The following is a 15,716-nucleotide window of genomic DNA, read 5'->3' as shown; positions in this document are numbered from 1 at the left end:
TACCCCTAACCGGCCAACGGTAGAGCCCACACAGCGCAAATGGGGGAAAAGGTAAGCGGGAAAGAATTAACAAAAACACAGAAGAAAAACCGGACAGAAGATGACCGCGACCGTGCGGTAATAACGGTTCTGGGTGGGATTGGAGAAAAACTAACAACACATTTACACGGGCCGGCCGGCAGCGATTGTCTCGTTGGGCTGGCTGCACTCCTGGCCAAAGGTGATTAATGAGGTCCTAACGATGGTCACCGTGGGACGTGCACCGTGCACCATGTGTCTGTCTGGCCGTGTACCGGCAAAAGGGCCAATAAAACAAACACACAAACCCATCGGAAGTGGAAACACGCACACACACACACCGACCGGGCCGGTCGCTTAGTAGGCGGTGCCATGAATGTCCGCCATCAATGTACGCATGAAGCCAGAAGGATACGCACGAAAATCGAAACACATGATTGAATTTGTGTTTGGAAAGGATACCTTTATTCCCCCTCGTAATGGCTGACTTATTTCGCCCCGCTCTTTCTCCTCACAGTGTGTCACAAATTCCCTTTGCATGTGGATCAAATGCGTCGCGACGGGTGTAATTGAATTTTAAGTGCTACTAATTACACCCAAGGACGCGCGTTACCGGCATGGTTGCGGCTTTTGTCACACCGGTAGCGGCGGCGGCGGCGGCGGCAGCAGCACACGGACACCCAACGGAAGCATCCACTTGGTGCCGTCTGTCGCGCGGTATAGTTTAAATTTTTGGTGGTTTTATTTCTCACACAACATGCCCCGCGCAAACCAAGTGCGTAAGTGCTTTTGCGTACGGACGCGCGCACCGCACTTGAGGCGCAACTAATTGAGGCACCCCGTTTGTCGGCATTTTGGAGGCCGCGACAAGTGCAGTAGTACCGATCAGGATTGTCTCGCGTTAAAAAGTGTGCATTTGACCCAAAATTACTCATGCTCATGACATTGATTTCTTTGAGAACGGGAATATTCTATGTGCGTAAGCATCTTCAAAGCATGTCTCCAAATTTTATGAATGAACGTGAGAAAACCAGGATCTTCATTAGTTTGCTGTATTTTGTAAGGATCCAATTGAAATGGTCCTTGCCCTTGTCGGCAGCCGCTGAGCCGGTGTATCCTTTTGTCGGCAATTGCTTTGATGGTCCTTGAAAATTGGTTTTTGATAAGCCGGCTCCGTGTTTGACATCCCTGGAAATCTGGTTTTTCTCTGTTTTGATTAATGATAAGGGATACAAAAATGAGAGGAAATACAATTTTACATTCAATCATTTCCATACACATTTAATATACATTCTTGGTAAAAAACAGTTTTAAATACCAAACGGTGTTTTCAACGAGCAAAACCGAACAACGAGAACAGTTGTAACGGTTTTGAAAGCCATGAGTTTAAATTTTAATCAGACGTTTCAAACGTCACGCGCCCTACGACCGTTTTTTGACAGCTACACACCTGGTGGGGGGAAGGAAAATACATTTTTCCTTCGCTTCTTCTAATTATAAATGCACGACACTAAAAAAAGTGTAGTATCATGTAAATAAACAATAAAGGATCCCCATTTCCGTGCCAAATCCTAAACCGAACCCGAAGTGAGCAAAGGTCAGTGGGGCGCGAGATTCCGACGGCCGTCGCAACTTGCAACCGGCCAAGAACACACGAACAGGAAGAAGAAGAAGAAGAAGTTATCATTCCCTTTCAATCAACAAAACACAATCGCTGCTCAGCTGTGTTTTGGAACCGCTTCAATCGCTGGTCAGCCCGAAGTCCACGATTACACCACGACCGCCATCGGCAAGCACGAACGCCCAAGCGAACCGACCGAGCGGACGCACTTTCCTTGCGATCGGTGCGCCAAAGCCGCGAGATCAATTGAGAGGTGTTGTTGGTGTTTGATTTCATTCGACACAGTGCGAAACCAACTTCCGCGAGTGTTCCAGACGCTTCCCTTATCCGCTGCACGCGAGGTTTAAGAATTGGAGCCTTCGCAGTAGAGGAAGGCTGCTTAATTACATAACGAAACAAAAAAACAAAGGTGTTTGCCTGTTGCCTCGAATTGTGAGGGTGGACGTACATATACGAACAACATGGCTCGAAACATGCTCAACATTGCCAAGTGTAAGTGAAATAAAGTGAATCAGTTTGCCGATTTCTTCCCCTCCCCTTCACACCCTCTGCTCTCTACTACACCCACGAGTTGCACAGTTGGACTTTGACCTTGGTCGACGTAGCGCGAATGTTGTCAAGACGACTGGTTGGCTCTGCCTACTTGTTGCTAGAGTTGATTTACACAATCGGGCGTAATTGAGACATGCTGGTTGCTTACTTTCTCCGCAGATACTCGAACACTGCTCCAGCGGCCACAACTTCGCCACTATTCCGAGGCATCGGCACAGTTCCCGAAAATCACCACCCACTACACGATCCACCCGCGGGATAAGGATCCACGATGGGGAGGTGAGTTGAGAAAATGGTGCCTGCCACTTCGTTTTTCTACACACCCCCCCCCCCCCCCCCCCTCTTTCTCTCCACAGAGGTCGACATGGAGCGTTTCGTCGACGAAGCGGATCTGCTCATCGTGGGCGGTGGTCCGGCCGGTCTCTCCGCAGCGATCCGGGCGAAGCAGCTAGCGGCGGAGAAGGGCCAGGAGCTGCGCGTCTGTCTCGTGGAGAAGGCGGCTGAGGTCGGTGGCCACATCCTGTCCGGCGCCTGTCTCGATCCAGTCGCCCTGAACGAGCTGATCCCGGACTGGAAGGAAAAGGAAGCCCCACTCAACACGCCCGTCACGCACGACAAGTTCTCGTACCTCACCGAGTCGGCCAAGCTGCCCATTCCGATCTTTCCCGGCTGGCCGATGGACAACCGGGGCAACTACGTCGTGCGGTTGGGTCACGTGGTGGCCTGGCTCGGCCAGCAGGCGGAAGAGCTCGGCGTGGAGATCTACCCCGGTACGGCCGCCTCGGAGATACTGTACCACGAAGACGGCTCGGTGAAGGGCATCGCCACCGGCGACGTCGGCATCGGGAAGGACGGTGCGCCGAAGGATACGTTCGCGCGCGGCATGGAACTGCACGCGAAGACGACCATCTTTGCGGAGGGTTGCCGGGGCCACCTGTCCAAGCAGGTGATGGCCCGCTTCGGGCTGAACGCGGAGAACGACCCGCAAACGTACGGCATCGGGCTGAAGGAGGTGTGGGAGATCAAGGCGGAAAACCACAAGCCGGGGCTGGTGGAGCACACGATCGGGTGGCCGCTGGACCGGCACACGTACGGTGGCTCGTTCCTGTACCATCTGAACGAACCGACGCCGCTGGTGGCGGTCGGGTTCGTGGTGGGGCTGGACTACGTGAACCCGTACCTGAGCCCGTTCCAGGAGTTCCAGCGGTTCAAGACGCACCCGAAGGTGCGCAGCACGTTCGAGGGCGGCAGCCGCATTGCGTACGGTGCGCGGGCACTGAACGAGGGCGGCTTCCAGAGCATTCCGAAGCTGACGTTCCCGGGCGGCTGTTTGGTGGGGTGCGGCGCCGGCTTCATGAACGTGCCGCGCGTCAAGGGCAGCCACTACGCGATGAAGAGTGGCATGCTGGCGGCGGAGAGTGCTTGCGAGGCGATCTTCTCCGGTGCGACGCAGGAAAAGGCGGGCCTGGAGCCGAAGGACTATCCCGATCGGTAAGTGGGGGGGGGGGGAGATTTCTCGGTGCGTAAAATGACTTTTAACATTTTCGGTTTGTTTCAGCATCAAGGAATCGTACGTGTGGAAGGATCTGTACAAGGTGCGAAACTCCCGACCCAGCTTCCACACCGGGCTCGGCCTGTTCGGCGGTGTGGCGTACAGTGGCTTCAGCATTCTGGTCGGCGGGCGGGAACCGTGGACGCTGCACCACGGTTCACCCGACCACACCCGCCTGAAGCCGGCGAAGGACTGCAAGCCGATCGAGTACCCGAAACCGGACGGCAAGCTGACGTTCGATCTGCTCTCCTCGGTGGCGCTGACCGGCACTAACCACGAGGGCGACCAGCCGGCCCATCTGACGCTCAAGGACGACACGGTGCCGGTGAAGAACAATCTAACGATTTACGACGGCCCGGAGGCACGCTTCTGCCCGGCCGGCGTGTACGAGTACGTGGCGAACGACGAGGGCGGCAACATGAAGCTGCAGATCAACGCGCAGAACTGCATTCACTGCAAGACGTGCGACATTAAGGACGTCACGCAGAACATCAACTGGGTCGTGCCGGAAGGTGGCGGCGGCCCGGCCTACAACGGCATGTGAGCGGGCGGTTTTTGTTGCGGTCTTCCACGTCGCTGGGCGGACCTTCCGGTCGAATTTATTGTGTTAAGAAGAATAAAGTTTCCCATTTGTAATTCGCGCACAGTGGAAGAAAAACAGTACCTCATGTATATCACACATTTTGTGAAAAAGAAAAGGGAACGAGAGAAAAAGGCAAGCTATTTTAGAAAAATTGTTTTATAGTATATTCATACACGCGCAATAAAGGCAAAATTTACAATAAGCAACAAACAAAAAATGCAGATACTGATCAACAAAACAAACGAAAAAGAAAAACGGCAACGGTTTTTGATTCTTCTATGCTCGAATACGTGCACACAGGCGTGCGCGCGCGGCCTACTTGGACGCGTTGTGTCTTTTCTTGCTCGTCTTGTGTCCCCGTAACCAATCGTTCTACTCCTCCTGGAGTGTGCTTTAGTAAACTCTCTTTTTCATTATTTTCATAAACATTACCATAACTGAAAAGGAAGAGAGAGAGAAAAATAGTTATTTAAGTGAAAAGAATGTTCAATTAGCTCCACTGTGCCGAATCTACTTACATATGAACGTTATTATAACGAATACTATCATCAGCCACATCCAGCATTTGCAGGCTTTCTTTGAGTTTTCCTGCAGCTTGGTGGATTCGGTTGTTAGCGACGATGTGTTTTGGTCAGTTAGCTTGGCAGACTTGGAAACGATCTGTAATAAAAATGGTGAAATTGATTATCCCTTCATAAAAAAGCGGAAGCCCCAGATCCAGCTCCGTACCTCGGTGTCCTTCTTCAGGATCTTTCCAGCCGTTTCCGTCTGTTCCTTTAGGTTTCTCGTTAACTGTGAGCGAAAGATAGTGAAAAGACACCAGCGTTAGCTTATCAACTCGCAGATAAAACACGCCCAACACGTCGACCCACCTTAAGCATATCTTCCGCCAGCCGCTCCTGCTCGGTTGAGTATTGTTTCACGGTTTGTTCTAGATTTTCTGCCACCTTCTGCCCTGCCCGCCGCCGTATCGTCGAAAAGTTCCCATTGAACAGCTCGCTGCGGAGCTCCTTTTCGTACTTTTGGTCGTGAAACTGGCGCACCTCGCGCATCACATCGTCCCCGGCCGGATCGGTGGCCTTCGGTTTCGTTCGCAGGCGTCGCTTCTCCTCCGGCGTTGGTTCTACGTAGCTGGACGCTTGCTTCAGTTCGGTGCAGCGGTTCTGATAGTCCTCTAAAACCTTGTCTTCCGGTTTACTGGATCAAAAACGGCAAACAGTTTGTGTTATGTTCTGTTATGTGGAAGGGTCGCCACACCCTCTGGTTCGCCCAAAACTTACTCAAACTGTTCCTCCAGCTCCTGGATCATAATGTCCAGCGATCGGATGTACTTTTTCAACCGCCAGTCCTGTTTGTCGACCGCCACTATCTCCTCGCACTGTGCTATCAAGCTGCGGATGTTTATTTCCAACTTCGATGCCATTGTGTGGCGAGTGTGCGTTCGTTCGTTTTTCCCTGGCTGCTGCTGTTCGCCACCTTGATCCCGTTGCCCTTTTCGTGTTGGGGGAAAAAATACGCTATTTCATGCAAAATATCGACCGGCCGACACGTAAACAAACTTTTCCGTTGCCACAAACGTCAAATCGCCCTCGGCGGTGTGTCAAACCCACATTGCTCGATTCGTCGATCAACATCGGAATCGATTAAGATGGCAAAATTATTGAATGACATTCCACAAATGCTTCTTTTGCATTTTTATGAATTATTTTATTGTTTTCTCAATTCATTTTCCATATCATGACCACATTCTAAAAATAAAAATAAAAATCTTCCAGCAAATTCCGATATCAATATGGCAGCCCCGCACGTCGATGACAGTACCTGGCAGACCTCGTACGCGCTGTCACAAAGTCAAAAACTACCCCCACCTTGCATCTGCAGAAAAAGGATTGACAGTCGCCCGCGTTGAAAGGAAAAAGGTGAAATTCTTGCGGCGGAAAAAAGGGAGCATTTTCCACAGATTTATAATCACTTTCACTGCACCTGGCGAACTTAATTTCCCGACGCGCGAAACACGCACGAAACGGTGGAAAGCCCACCACCCGCTCGAAATCGTGGTAGTTTGCAAAGGATTTGGAAAGTGTGTCTCGCTGTGCGTGTGCGCCTGCATACACATTCGCATTCACCGCACACAGGAACACACACACAGCACAGCGGACAGGCAGCTGCCTCAGACAAGCAAGCCTTGCATTTTCTTCGGGGCGACATCTTTTTTTTTTTGTTTCTTAATTCAAGTGCGGGTTTGCTTCGAGAGTGTTCGCGGTACGCGCCGGACGGGACGGACAAATCGTGCGGAGAATTAGCAACACAGTGTTGTTGACACGGCCGGTGCAAAGTTTGCCGAGAGTGCGAATTTGCGTTCGATCTTATCGCCATCCCAGTTTCGGAAACGTGCTCCCCTATCCGCCAAGGCCGCGTTGTTGCACAGAGAGTCATTTGCAAATAGCTTTGCTGTGATAGCGTAGTGCCGGAGAGGAGGACGTGCACAAAACCGAAGGGCAAACGTTCTTTCAGAGCCCCCCTGCGAAACCAAACGGGCGTGTGTGTGAGAGCACCATAGAGAAGCTCCGGTTGAGACTGCTTCCTTCGTGGTGCCGTACAGAATGTCGTGGGAACCGCAGCCTGATGGCTTGAGCCAGATCATCACACTGCTGAAGCAGTCACAATCAACGGACAACATGGTACAGCGTGCTGTGCAGTTGGTACGTACAAACCTTTGTCAGCCATGTTGCAACTGCTTAACGACCAATTCCCTAACCCACTTCTTTGTTTCCACTCTCTTTGCTGTTGGGGTTTTTTTGGGGCAGAAATTGGAAGAGCTGAACCAGTATCCGGACTTTAACAACTATTTGATCTACGTGCTGACGAAGCTAACGTCCGAGGATGAGCCGACGCGATCGCTGTCCGGGTTGATATTGAAGAACAACATCCGCATCCACGGCACCGAGCTGCAGCCGGCCATCATCGAGTACATCAAGCAGGAGTGTCTGATGGCGCTCGGCGACCCGTCGCCGCTGATCCGGGCGACAGCCGGCATCCTCATCACCACGATCGCCAACAAGGGCGGACTGCAGAACTGGCCGGAGCTGCTGCCGACGCTGTGCGATATGCTCGACTCGCAGGACTACAGTGTGTGCGAGGGTGCGTTCGGGGCGCTGCAGAAAATCTGCGAAGACTCGGCCGACGTGCTGGACAGCAGTGCGCTCAATCGGCCGCTGAACATCATGATACCCAAGTTTCTGCAGTTCTTCCGCCACTCGAGCCCGAAGATCCGGTCGAACGCGATTGCCTGCATCAACCAGTTCATCATCAACCGCACGCAGGCGCTAATGGTGCACATCGATACGTTCATCGAGAATCTGTTCCACCTGTCGTCGGATGATGATCGCGAGGTGCGCAAGAACGTGTGCCGCGGGCTGGTGATGCTGCTGGACGTGCGCATGGACCGGTTGATGCCGCACATGAACAGCATCATCGAGTACATGCTGATCCGGACGCAGGATTCGGACGAAACGTCGCTGGAAGCGTGCGAGTTTTGGCTGACGCTGGCGGAGCAATCCATCTGCAAGGAAGTGCTGACGCCGCACCTGCCCCGCTTGGTGCCGGTGCTCGTGCGGGGTATGAAGTACAGCGACATCGACATCATCATCTTGAAGGGCGATGTGGAGGAGGATGAGATGATCCCGGACCGGGAGGAGGACATTAAGCCCCGGTTCCACAAATCGCGCACACACACCCAGAAACCGTCGCTCGGCGGTGGTGCGAGCGGAGCGGACGGTGCGGTCCGAGCGATGGAGGGCAATGACGACGACGAAGACATCGACGATCCGTACGATGAAATGGACGACGATAGCAATCTGTCGGATTGGAATTTGCGCAAATGCAGTGCCGCTGCGCTGGATGTGCTGGCAAATGTGTTCAAGGATGACTTCTTGCCAATCCTGTTGCCGATCCTGAAGGAAACCCTGTTTCACGAGGAATGGGTCATTAAGGAGAGCGGCATCCTGGCGCTGGGCGCGATCGCGGAGGGCTGCATGAACGGCATGGTGCCGCATCTGCCCGAGCTGATCCCGTACCTGATCGTGTGTCTGTCGGACAAGAAGGCGCTGGTACGGTCGATCACCTGCTGGACGCTGTCGCGCTACGCCCACTGGGTGGTAAGCCAGCCGCACGACCAGTATCTGAAGCCGCTGATGAAGGAGCTGCTGAAGCGCATACTGGACGCGAACAAGCGCGTCCAGGAGGCGGCCTGTTCCGCGTTTGCCACGCTGGAGGAGGAGGCGTGCACCGAGCTGGTCCCGTACCTGGGCTTCATACTCGACACGCTCGTGTTTGCGTTCCGGAAGTATCAGCACAAGAATCTGCTCATCCTGTACGACGCGATCGGTACGCTGGCGGACTCGGTCGGCCACCATCTGAACAAGCCGGAGTACATCAGCATGCTGATGCCACCGTTGATCGAGAAGTGGAACAATCTGAAGGACGAGGATAAGGATCTGTTCCCGCTGCTGGAGTGTCTGTCCAGCGTTGCCACCGCGCTGCACTCGGGCTTTCTGCCCTACTCGGAGCCGGTCTATCGTCGGTGCATTTCGCTGATACAGCAAACGCTGAACCAGGATTTGGCCAGCACCACCAGCCCGGGCCAGTTCGAGCAGCCGGACAAGGACTTTATGATAGTGGCGCTGGACTTGCTGTCCGGGCTGGCGGAGGGCCTGGACTGTTACATCGAGTCGCTGGTGTCGAGCAGCAACATTATGCAGCTGCTTTACCAGTGCATGCAAGACTCGATGCCCGAGGTAAGGCCTGATCCAGCAATCTAGAAGAGAAAAAGGTGCTTACCTCTAAACTGTTCTGTACCTCTAGGTTCGCCAATCGTCGTTTGCGTTGCTAGGCGATCTGACCAAGGCTTGCTTCCAGCACGTGCATCCACACATTGCGGACTTTTTGCCCATTCTGGGCCACAACCTGAACCCGGAGTACATCTCGGTGTGCAACAACGCGACGTGGGCTATTGGCGAGATCAGCATCAAGCTGAGTAAGTGAAAGGAAACTGGAAGGAATGTGCAGTTGTGCGCGACACGGCGAGCTAACTTGTTGCTTATCTTTCTACCCATTTGCACAGTGGAAGATACAAAGCCGTACATTCCGATGGTGTTAGCACCGCTGATTGAAATCATCAACAATACCAACACCCCCAAGACACTGTTGGAAAATACTGGTAAGTAGATTAGTTTGCGTTTTCCTTTATACTGTTTGCGTTTTACCATTGATGGAAAATACAGGGTTTTTTACTTGATTTCGCAAGCGTAGCAACATTTACAGGGGTTTCCAAGTCACTTTCGAATGTGCACATAATTATTCACTGCATCCAAGATGTTTTTCAACAGTTGTCAAATAGTGTATTTGCTTCAAAATGAAATTTCAGTTTTAACACATGATTTTCAACACCTCAATCAAATAACTGTAAAACGCTATTCAGCTTGCGTCGTGTTGAAAATCATGCTGATGGAATTACCAATTGTTTTGATGGAAATGAAATGTCAGATCGATGTGGAATAACATTTTGCACGCGGCAAATAACAATTTTTATATTCGAAAATGACTTGGGAACCCCTTGCTTGAATCCGCAACACTGGAATTGTGATATTGTGTGCCGCGCTTGTAATATCAAGTGCGATGGTTGTCTTAAGCACTGAAAACAACTGATGCGCTTGTCCTGTCAAATGCTGCAGTTTCGTTCAACGTTGCTAGGCTTAAGAAATCAAGTAAAAACCCCTGCAATTCAAATCGAAACATATGGCAACGAAGCAAGCTTTGTTAAATTAAGTTTTGTCCGTTTATCTCAGTATCTGTTTGCGTGTGAATATTATTATTGCCGTGGCCCATTCAATCTGTGTTCCATGTTTTGTTGTAAATGTTATTTGCTTACCAATTTGCCAGGTTTTGTAATAGAATGTTCGAACTACGATCGCGTTCGTTTCATTTACCATACTTGTTTGTGTGTACGCGCGTGTTTCTGTGTTACGGTGGCGATAATTAGTATGTTAACAGCGCAAGTTAGCAAGAAGCTTTAAAATGTAAACGATAAGAAATTAAGAAGAATGATGTAAAGATAAGAATTAAATTAAAAAAATGCACTAGAGATACAGATAGATTGAAGTAGCAAGCGCTTAAACCATATAATCGGCCGTTCATGCACATCAATCGTAATCTACGCAAACGGATCTCCTTTGCCGGTTCAAAACGCTGCCGATTCTGCATATAAGTTTGTCACTTCATGTTTCCATATTCTTTACTATTTGTTTCGTTTTCTTTCTCTTTTCCTTTTTCTTTTCCTGTACAGCGATAACAATTGGGCGTCTAGGTCTCGTGTGCCCCGTAGAAGTGGCCCCCTCATTGCAACAGTTTGTGCGACAGTGGTGTGTAACTAAATTATTTCGCAATATTGTTCGTTGTGGTTTTTTTTTTGTCCATTCTTTCTTAATTAATTACCCGCTCCCCCACTCCTCTTAGAGTGTATCGATTTCTGTTCCCAAAACTCGACACACACACACACACACACGCGTGTTTTGGTGCGTTTTTGTTAGTGTAAATGTTTCATCGTGTTTTATTTTTTTTTTATTGTAAAAAACAAATTTGTTACAAGTGTGTCGTTTTCTACCATTCCGCGGCTACCGCGGTTTTAATTCGTGCGTTTATCGCAACGATGGGACGCTCTACTCCCCTCTGTGTGGTGTGTGGATGGTTCGATTATTTCATTCGTTTTTTACACTCCCCATAAAACGCTTCAGGTGCTCATCGCTGCGAAACATTCGCGACAACGAGGAAAAGGACTCGGCCTTCCGTGGCATGTGTCAGATGATTACGGTCAATCCGGTCGGCGTGGTGCCGGATTTTATCTTCTTCTGCGATGCCGCCGCCTCCTGGATGACACCGAAGAAGGATCTACACGAAATGTTGCAAAAGGTACATGGCACAGGCTTCGTAGGCAAAAGCATACTCCTGCCACAAGATTGTTAAATTAACGTGCTCTTCGTTTGTAGATCCTGCACGGTTTTAAGATGCAAGTTGGTGAAGAAAATTGGGCCCGTTTCGTTGAGCAGTTCCCGCCCCAGCTGAGCGAGCGGTTGGCCGTAATGTACAGCATCTAAGCACCGGCAGCATTGCATCGCTCGTTCCATAAACGCAAACATTACAGCCACCCAAAAGGTTCTCCAACGCGGGAGCGGTGAGTGTATATACATAATGGGGCAAATGCTACTATTATTATTTCCATCATTTTTGTCATCCACGAATGGAACTGTCAACACGGATGATCTTGATTGTTTTTTATTTTTTTTTTAAAGAATGGTTAGCGAAAGACGGCCACGAATTAGTCGTATTAGATACATACCGTGCACATATTCTTCTGCCACGAGTTGACAAAAGCTGCCAAGTAATCAGCTGAGCTTGTATATTTTTTTATCAACAAAGTTGTGAACAATGCATTCAAATTGTAGGCTTGTTTTTTGGAAATTATACTAGCCTTCGATGCTCCAACCACTATTGCACGATGCAAAAGGAATTAAGTAGTTTGGTTTCTATCTTTTTTCATGGTACAGAAGTGAGATTTCGAACTACGGGAGATGAAAATGGGGATTTGCAGATAGAATGCAGGCAGAAAACCCTACAGAAAGGGAATGATGTTGGCCGTATGGATGCGTTGAAACATTCAATTGTAAAATATAACACCGCGGGCATTAGGCCCCTCTTTTTTCATCTTCATCTCTCAGCCGAAATACAAGCAAAAAAGGAAGGCGAGGCTATCAATCAATCGCTCATTATCTCTACTCTAAAACTTAGCCCCCAAAAGCGTGAATTGATGCAATGATATCCGTCATTTAATATCGGTTTTACCATGGAAGCATGGGACGCGCAATAATGATTAGAAAATGAACACCACGTGGAGAACATTCCGTTCTCTTCGGTTTTTTTTTATTTGTTTTAGTTTGTGTCGTAGGATGAACACATAGTTTTGCTGTAGTTGTTTTAGGAGGGCGTGTATTATATATTTTAAACACACAGGATCGTAGAAAGAGAAAACGGAAGAGCAGCAACGCCCGCGCAGTTTATTGCATGTAAATTGTTACGCGCTCCGTGTAATTGTGTTATAAATTGTTTTTCACACACTCTCCACACGCTGTTGTTTCTACGATAGTAATTAGCCCATTCCCCCCCCCCCCCCCCCCCCATCATCATCGTATCCAACACTTGTTGTGTCCCCCTAGGTGTTGTTGTCGTTGTACCGCGTGCGTACGTGCATGCAGCTTCGGGTTGTAAAGTAGAGGCTTTTATTTTTGCAACTCATTTTACCAACGACACCCCGTCGTCTGTGTGTAAGCATGTACGTGTGTGCGTGTGTGTGGGCGACAGCTTTCGTTTTCGTTTAAAACCGGGCTATCTCATCTTTTCATCCCTTTCCCGCCTCCCCTCTCTCAACATAAGCTCATCTTCCCCAAAAAAAAAAACAATCTTCCCTCCGTTATCCTTTCCTCTACGAGAAAACAAAACAAAAGTACGGTAGGAAGAACTCCAAATAAGTTACATTCGAATATGGTGCGTAGAACGCGCCACACTCTGCTATCTGGAGACTTCTGGACGTTACATATAGGGTATGTGTGTGTGTTAGGGTAAAACAAGCGTAGGGCACAAAGGTATCCAAACAAAGTCGATAGGGATAATTTCGTTTCGTCGTGAAGACACACAGGGCAAACTGGGTAGGGTATGAGTTATTAGTAGGAGACAGAAAGGACAACAAACCTAATACTAGAAGCTAGGGCTGTGCATCATGTACTCGGTAGCATTATTATTGAACAAACCCCCGGCTCAGACGGGTGGAGAGAGATAAATTCAGTTGTGAGGCAGCGGAAACGGAAACATACCAAAACGGAACAGATCCAACATTGCCAAGTGAAGCCAGCAGGAGATTAAAAAGAATGGGAAGCGTTAATATTGATAGGGACAATTTTAAGCCAATTTAACTCAGATTAGGGTACACAAGCTTAGGGATAATGTTAGGGCAAAACGAAACAATACTATGTAGGGAATCAGTGTGACTGAGAGAGAACGTGTGAGTGTGTGTGTGTGTGAATGGAGTGTATGAGTATGAGTATAATTGTGAGCAAAATGCCATTAGTGCTTACTTTTTCCGTAGCGTGTAGTTCGTTGTTCAAGACGTTTGCTAATGGCTAAATGTTTTCTGATTTCCGATATCTGAAACGGAGTGGAAAACGGTAGATAAAACATACACACATCCAATCCAATCTATCATCTTCGATTGCGCCGGTGCCGTGTGCACATAGAATCTGTATAGAACTTTCGCCTCTTCGCTATAGAGATTAAACGAAACGTTGTTCGCTGTGTATTGTTTTTTTGTTTTTTTGGTCAGCAATCAGCAATTAAAAGCAAAAAGATCGTGTTGTCGTGTAAGTAGTGTCAAACGCGTTTTCCCTTAGTTCTGGAATCGGTGCAGTTACCGGGTCAGAGTGCATGGGGGAGAAGGGGGTAGTAGGGTACACAGGGCAACAAAACAGAAAGTGATATTATTATTAAAACAAGGAGTTCAAATACGTAAGGCACAACAGTAGGGACACAGAGCAAAGGTTAGGGCAGCTAGCGCAGGGCCAAATCATCGTGCATTCGTCGCGTCGTGTTCGCGTTTCGCAAACAAGCATAATCCGGGTCGGGTCGTTAATTCTTCGCGCGCGTTTCTATATCGGGTCGTAATCGTCGCGGGTCGCGTTTAATAGATAAAATGAAACAGAGTTCGGTTCGGTTCGGTCGCGTTATTCGTCTTCGTCGTCAATCCGTGTCCGCGTTATTTATCCGTCAATCCGTGTCCGGTGTGGTGTGTTTAGGGGGAATGTTGGGGGAAAACGTTGCATCAAACGAATCCGTTGCAAATTGGAATTTTTGTTATAGCTTGATTTTATTGGGGAAAAAATCGTGTTAGTTGTGCTTCCACACAACTGAAAGAAATCTGCTATCTTTACAAAACTTATTAATGATTTTGTTCCACAAAAAGAGAAACCGAATCAGCTTCGTTTGTTGCATCAAAACAAGTTCGAACGGAAGGGAACGAAAGGAACAAACTAATTAAAGTAACTTTGAACCAAGAACTGAAGTAAATAATGAAACAAAAGTCTGCTGTGCGGAAGAAAAAGGAAGAAAAAAAAACCTAATCAAACATACCGTGGGATTGGCAGAAAATTGCAAGTCTGAAAACATTATCTTAAAAAAAAAACCAAGACAGTACTAACACACAACACAAGAGAGTTTGACTGGTTTTATGTTTAGTAGGTATGCACAAAATAAAACAGAAAACAAACTCAATCCTTGCCGCCCTTGACAAAGAAAGGGAGACAAATCAAAACTCAAAGTGTAGTGCGCACAGAGATATGTGTTTGTAAATAGGCAGACTATTTGAGACGCGTGGGCGTGGTGGTGCCATTAGTGTGTGATAGTGAGATATTATTTATTGCTCCAGCGCATAACAAGCAAAACAAAAATCATGATAATAAGTATTCTAAAGCAACTTACTGCAACACTGATACCATTCTGCAAAAAAACAGGAACTTTACACAAACAAAACCACAAACAATTAGAAAATGAGAAGAGAATTGTAAACCGTACTACTAGCCTGAAAGTAACTTGTAATTGCTGAAATTAACAAAAGATTAAGAAGAAAACACTAGCAAAACAACACGAAAGACAAACTTGAGATAACAAAGCCTTATTGAGAAAAGAAAACAGGAGAGACAGTGCTTAAAACACACAGCAACAACAAACGCATGTAGAGAGAAAACAAAACAAGTGCAAAACACAAGATATCATTAGAAAAGAAGAAACGCACATAATCTCACAGCCACAGAAACAAACAAACTTGCAATACAACGCGCCCCCCGTGTGCCAATCTTTTCATCCAGCGTGTGTGCGTGTGTGTGTGTGGGCACGTAGTTAACAGAAACTCTAAAAAGACTGAATCCAGAAATCCAAAACATATGTGTGTTTCCCCATGCGCATAAAATAACATACGCACACTTAATACAAACACAACATAAACACATACCCCACACCATCTGCAGAGAAGCAAACAGAACTGAAAAATAAACAAATTGAAAGGAGATAAAAAATGCTTAGCTAACTACTAGTAGGGAAAACCCTTCTTATTCCATCATTTGTGATGTGTTGTTGTGTTTGTGTGTTAGTTCTGTTATACGATTATGCTTCTTTAACAGTGGCGCCTCGTTCCTACCCACTTTTAATTCAATGCAAGGTTTTCCGTCTTCTGTAAAGCGTTTTATAGACAAAAAATAACAATTGAACCAGCTTTAGTACAAAATTCCAGACTA

At 48.1% G+C, this 15,716-nt stretch overlaps 3 protein-coding genes across 3 annotated transcripts; 2 read left to right on the top strand and 1 right to left on the bottom strand.

Annotated features, from left to right (window-relative positions):
- The first annotated feature begins 1,523 nt into the window (after nt 1–1,523).
- Nucleotides 1,524–4,383, top strand: LOC120949348 (electron transfer flavoprotein-ubiquinone oxidoreductase, mitochondrial). Its single transcript, XM_040366606.2, has 4 exons — nt 1,524–2,131; nt 2,351–2,470; nt 2,548–3,682; nt 3,750–4,383. The coding sequence occupies exons 1-4, from the start codon at nt 2,101–2,103 to the stop codon at nt 4,285–4,287; spliced, it is 1,824 nt and encodes a 607-aa protein (XP_040222540.2). The 5' UTR covers nt 1,524–2,100; the 3' UTR covers nt 4,288–4,383.
- Nucleotides 4,384–4,464: 81 nt separating this feature from the next.
- On the bottom strand, nt 4,465–5,910 carry LOC120949349 (vesicle transport protein USE1). Its single transcript, XM_040366607.2, has 5 exons — nt 5,607–5,910; nt 5,199–5,523; nt 5,056–5,118; nt 4,845–4,986; nt 4,465–4,763 (listed from the first exon to the last, which is right to left on the bottom strand). Exons 1-5 carry the CDS (start codon nt 5,747–5,749, stop codon nt 4,720–4,722), a joined length of 717 nt encoding a protein of 238 aa, XP_040222541.1. The 5' UTR covers nt 5,750–5,910; the 3' UTR covers nt 4,465–4,719.
- A 279-nt stretch (nt 5,911–6,189) lies between these two features.
- LOC120948445 (transportin-1) lies at nt 6,190–12,501 on the top strand. Its single transcript, XM_040364769.2, has 7 exons — nt 6,190–7,028; nt 7,134–9,122; nt 9,190–9,361; nt 9,449–9,544; nt 10,670–10,745; nt 11,118–11,292; nt 11,370–12,501. The coding sequence occupies exons 1-7, from the start codon at nt 6,930–6,932 to the stop codon at nt 11,475–11,477; spliced, it is 2,715 nt and encodes a 904-aa protein (XP_040220703.1). The 5' UTR covers nt 6,190–6,929; the 3' UTR covers nt 11,478–12,501.
- Nucleotides 12,502–15,716: the final 3,215 nt, after the last annotated feature.

This window comes from Anopheles coluzzii, chromosome 2 (assembly GCF_943734685.1).
Source record: "Anopheles coluzzii chromosome 2, AcolN3, whole genome shotgun sequence".
Taxonomy (NCBI): Eukaryota; Metazoa; Arthropoda; class Insecta; order Diptera; family Culicidae; genus Anopheles; species Anopheles coluzzii.
Note: the sequence above shows the minus strand (reverse complement) of the source record. Positions and strands in the feature narration are given on the sequence as shown.

Excerpts from the sequence above, each read along its gene's own strand:
- LOC120949348 (XM_040366606.2), top strand. The coding sequence starts at position 2,101 with ATGGCTCGAAACATGCTCAACATTGCCAAGT. Across the intron at positions 2,132-2,350 it reads CATGCTCAACATTGCCAAGT|ATACTCGAACACTGCTCCAG; the intron begins GTAAGTGAAATA and ends CTTTCTCCGCAG. Across the intron at positions 2,471-2,547 it reads TAAGGATCCACGATGGGGAG|AGGTCGACATGGAGCGTTTC; the intron begins GTGAGTTGAGAA and ends TTCTCTCCACAG.
- LOC120949349 (XM_040366607.2), bottom strand. The coding sequence starts at position 5,749 with ATGGCATCGAAGTTGGAAATAAACATCCGCAGCTTGATAGCACAGTGC. Across the intron at positions 4,987-5,055 it reads TCCTGAAGAAGGACACCGAG|ATCGTTTCCAAGTCTGCCAA; the intron begins GTACGGAGCTGG and ends TTTTTATTACAG. Across the intron at positions 4,764-4,844 it reads CGTTATAATAACGTTCATAT|TTATGGTAATGTTTATGAAA; the intron begins GTAAGTAGATTC and ends CTTCCTTTTCAG.
- LOC120948445 (XM_040364769.2), top strand. The coding sequence starts at position 6,930 with ATGTCGTGGGAACCGCAGCCTGATGGCTTGAGCCAGATCATCACACTG. Across the intron at positions 7,029-7,133 it reads TACAGCGTGCTGTGCAGTTG|AAATTGGAAGAGCTGAACCA; the intron begins GTACGTACAAAC and ends TTTTTGGGGCAG. Across the intron at positions 11,293-11,369 it reads TACACGAAATGTTGCAAAAG|ATCCTGCACGGTTTTAAGAT; the intron begins GTACATGGCACA and ends CTTCGTTTGTAG.